We start from the raw sequence: 2,089 nt of genomic DNA, 5'->3' as shown, positions 1-2,089 counted from the left end.
TTCTAAAAATGTTCATGATTTACAAAAAATCTTCAAAATTTCAAAAAATTATTCATGTGTTTAAAAAATGATCATGATTAAATATAAATGTTCACGCATTTTCAAAAGAAAAACCTCAATTTTAAAAACCACATATTAAAAAAATCATCATTAAAAAATCACGAATTTAAATGTTTTTTCAAATTGAAAAACAAGAATATAAATGATAACAAAAAGGAAAAAACTAAAAGTAAACATAAAAAGGATCAAAAGAGAAAAAGAAAAATCGAGAAAAGAAAAGGAAAGAAAAAAATTGAAAAAAAAAACAAAAAAAACAGCAGCGCTTATGGCGCGTAGGTTTCTGCCAAGCGCCTACGATATGTTACTCAAAAAAAAAGAGGCCGTCTCTGGTTGAGATGATTAGGTGGACAGTGGTATCTCTCAACCCACCAGGGTTCAAATCCTGGTGCTCGCATTATTTCTGGATTTATTTCAGAATTTCCGGTGATGCGTTTTCAGTGGGAGGAGACGTTCTCGTCGACGACGAGGCGTCTACGGTGACTTCGTAAATCTCAAGATGATATGCCGGCTCAGTCTCTCAGAGATGCTCATAGGGGTAGGGTGTACGTGTGTGCGTTCATAGGGATGAGTGTATGCGCGTGTATATGAGCGCTTGTGTCTGTACTGATGCTAAAAAAAACAAAGAGGCGAGCGTACGATATATTTGCTGAAAAACAAGAAAGGCGAGCGTACGATATAACTCGCCATAGGCGAGATATAGACGTCGCGACATCGAACATCAAGCCTAGATCTATCCCCCGCCTCCACCTAGGACCGGCTATGGCGTCCGTCGCATTAAAGCTCTCACGGTCACCGTTCGCTGGGGCAGCCGCCAATTCCGGCCGCTTCGCTCGTAGCCTGCGCGGCCGCGATCGCACTGGAGATACCACCCTAACCGCCCGGTCGGGACCGTTACTTAGATCCCAAACTCCGCCGCCGTCTCCACCAGCCCCTCGGACTTCTTCCTCCGGCGCAGCATCGCTACGATCCCCTCCGGCGAGGACCCCCATCTGCCTGTGGGCGCCGCACAAGATGACCTCGACGACGAGCTCCGCCCTGGTAATCAATCAATCTTTAATCTCCGTATTCTTTACACATCTTGGTTGTCAGCACGCATTACGGTTTTCGTTTCTGTGACAACGCAAGACCCGGACACCGTTCCCTACTTCGACGAGAAGGACCTCGTCTCGGACGAAACCCTGTGGGCTCTGTACGAGCGGTGGTGCCGCTTCCATGGAATGGCGCGCGACCACGACGAGATGACTCGGCGATTTGGTCGTTTCAAGTTCAAGGCGCGGCATGTCTACGAGTTCAACAAATCCGGTAGGAGCTACACCAAGGGGCTCACCCAGTTCTCCGATTTGGAGCCAGGGGAGTTCTTCGCCCCTCGTCGCTGTCCCAGGACTCACAGAACTGGTAGTCGTTTCTTCACCAACGACAGGGATGAGGTCACGGCGATCTGTACCGACGGGTGTCTTGAAAAATATGAGGGCCCCGTTTGGATAATCCGTAATGTTAAGGATTCCTGAAGAAACGGTTGGGTACGGAATTCATCCGTATCTAATCAAATCTAAGACAAGTAATTGAGGACATTATTGATGTAATTTGCAAGCTATTTGGATGCAATGGAAATGTGCTTGGTAGATGGTAATCATGTGCTGAACCCCGAGCAGCTGAACACAAAATGTGCAATAAATTTGCCAAGAACCATAACAAATTTCAGAATTATCAATGAAGTGGAACTGGGCGGAGATGTGGGGATGGCAACTGCTGGTTTCTTCCACACTATGCGTATTAAGGAAGGCACCCCTTCCAACCTTTGGGTTACCCTTATAGAGCTAGATGTTGTCCGACTTCTCCACTGTTTTCCAAACATTGATGTTGCTCAAGGTTGCTGTTGACAAAGGCAAAGCCCTCGTGGCCATTGGGGATGGTGATGATGAGGCATTCCCTCGTGCTTTGTTTCGGGTCCTAGTCATGTGCTGCTGTAGTGGATTCTGGTGTCGGCAATGGAGATGGGATGTGTGGTCATGCTTCTCGTCGTTTCACA

At 46.7% G+C, this 2,089-nt stretch overlaps 1 protein-coding gene across 1 annotated transcript; it reads left to right on the top strand.

The window, feature by feature from the left end:
• The first annotated feature begins 819 nt into the window (after positions 1-819).
• LOC125555715 (KDEL-tailed cysteine endopeptidase CEP2-like) lies at positions 820-1,751 on the top strand. Its single transcript, XM_087523450.1, has 3 exons — positions 820-864; positions 960-1,098; positions 1,186-1,751. The coding sequence occupies exons 1-3, from the start codon at positions 820-822 to the stop codon at positions 1,566-1,568; spliced, it is 567 nt and encodes a 188-aa protein (XP_087379576.1). The 3' UTR covers positions 1,569-1,751.
• The last annotated feature ends 338 nt before the right edge of the window (positions 1,752-2,089 follow it).

This window comes from Triticum urartu, chromosome 5A, assembly GCF_056163025.1.
Source record: "Triticum urartu cultivar PI428250 chromosome 5A, HENAU_Tu73, whole genome shotgun sequence".
In the NCBI taxonomy this organism is placed as follows: domain Eukaryota; kingdom Viridiplantae; phylum Streptophyta; class Magnoliopsida; order Poales; family Poaceae; genus Triticum; species Triticum urartu.
The sequence above is the reverse complement of the archived record's forward strand: the minus strand, read 5'-3'. Positions and strand labels throughout refer to the sequence as shown.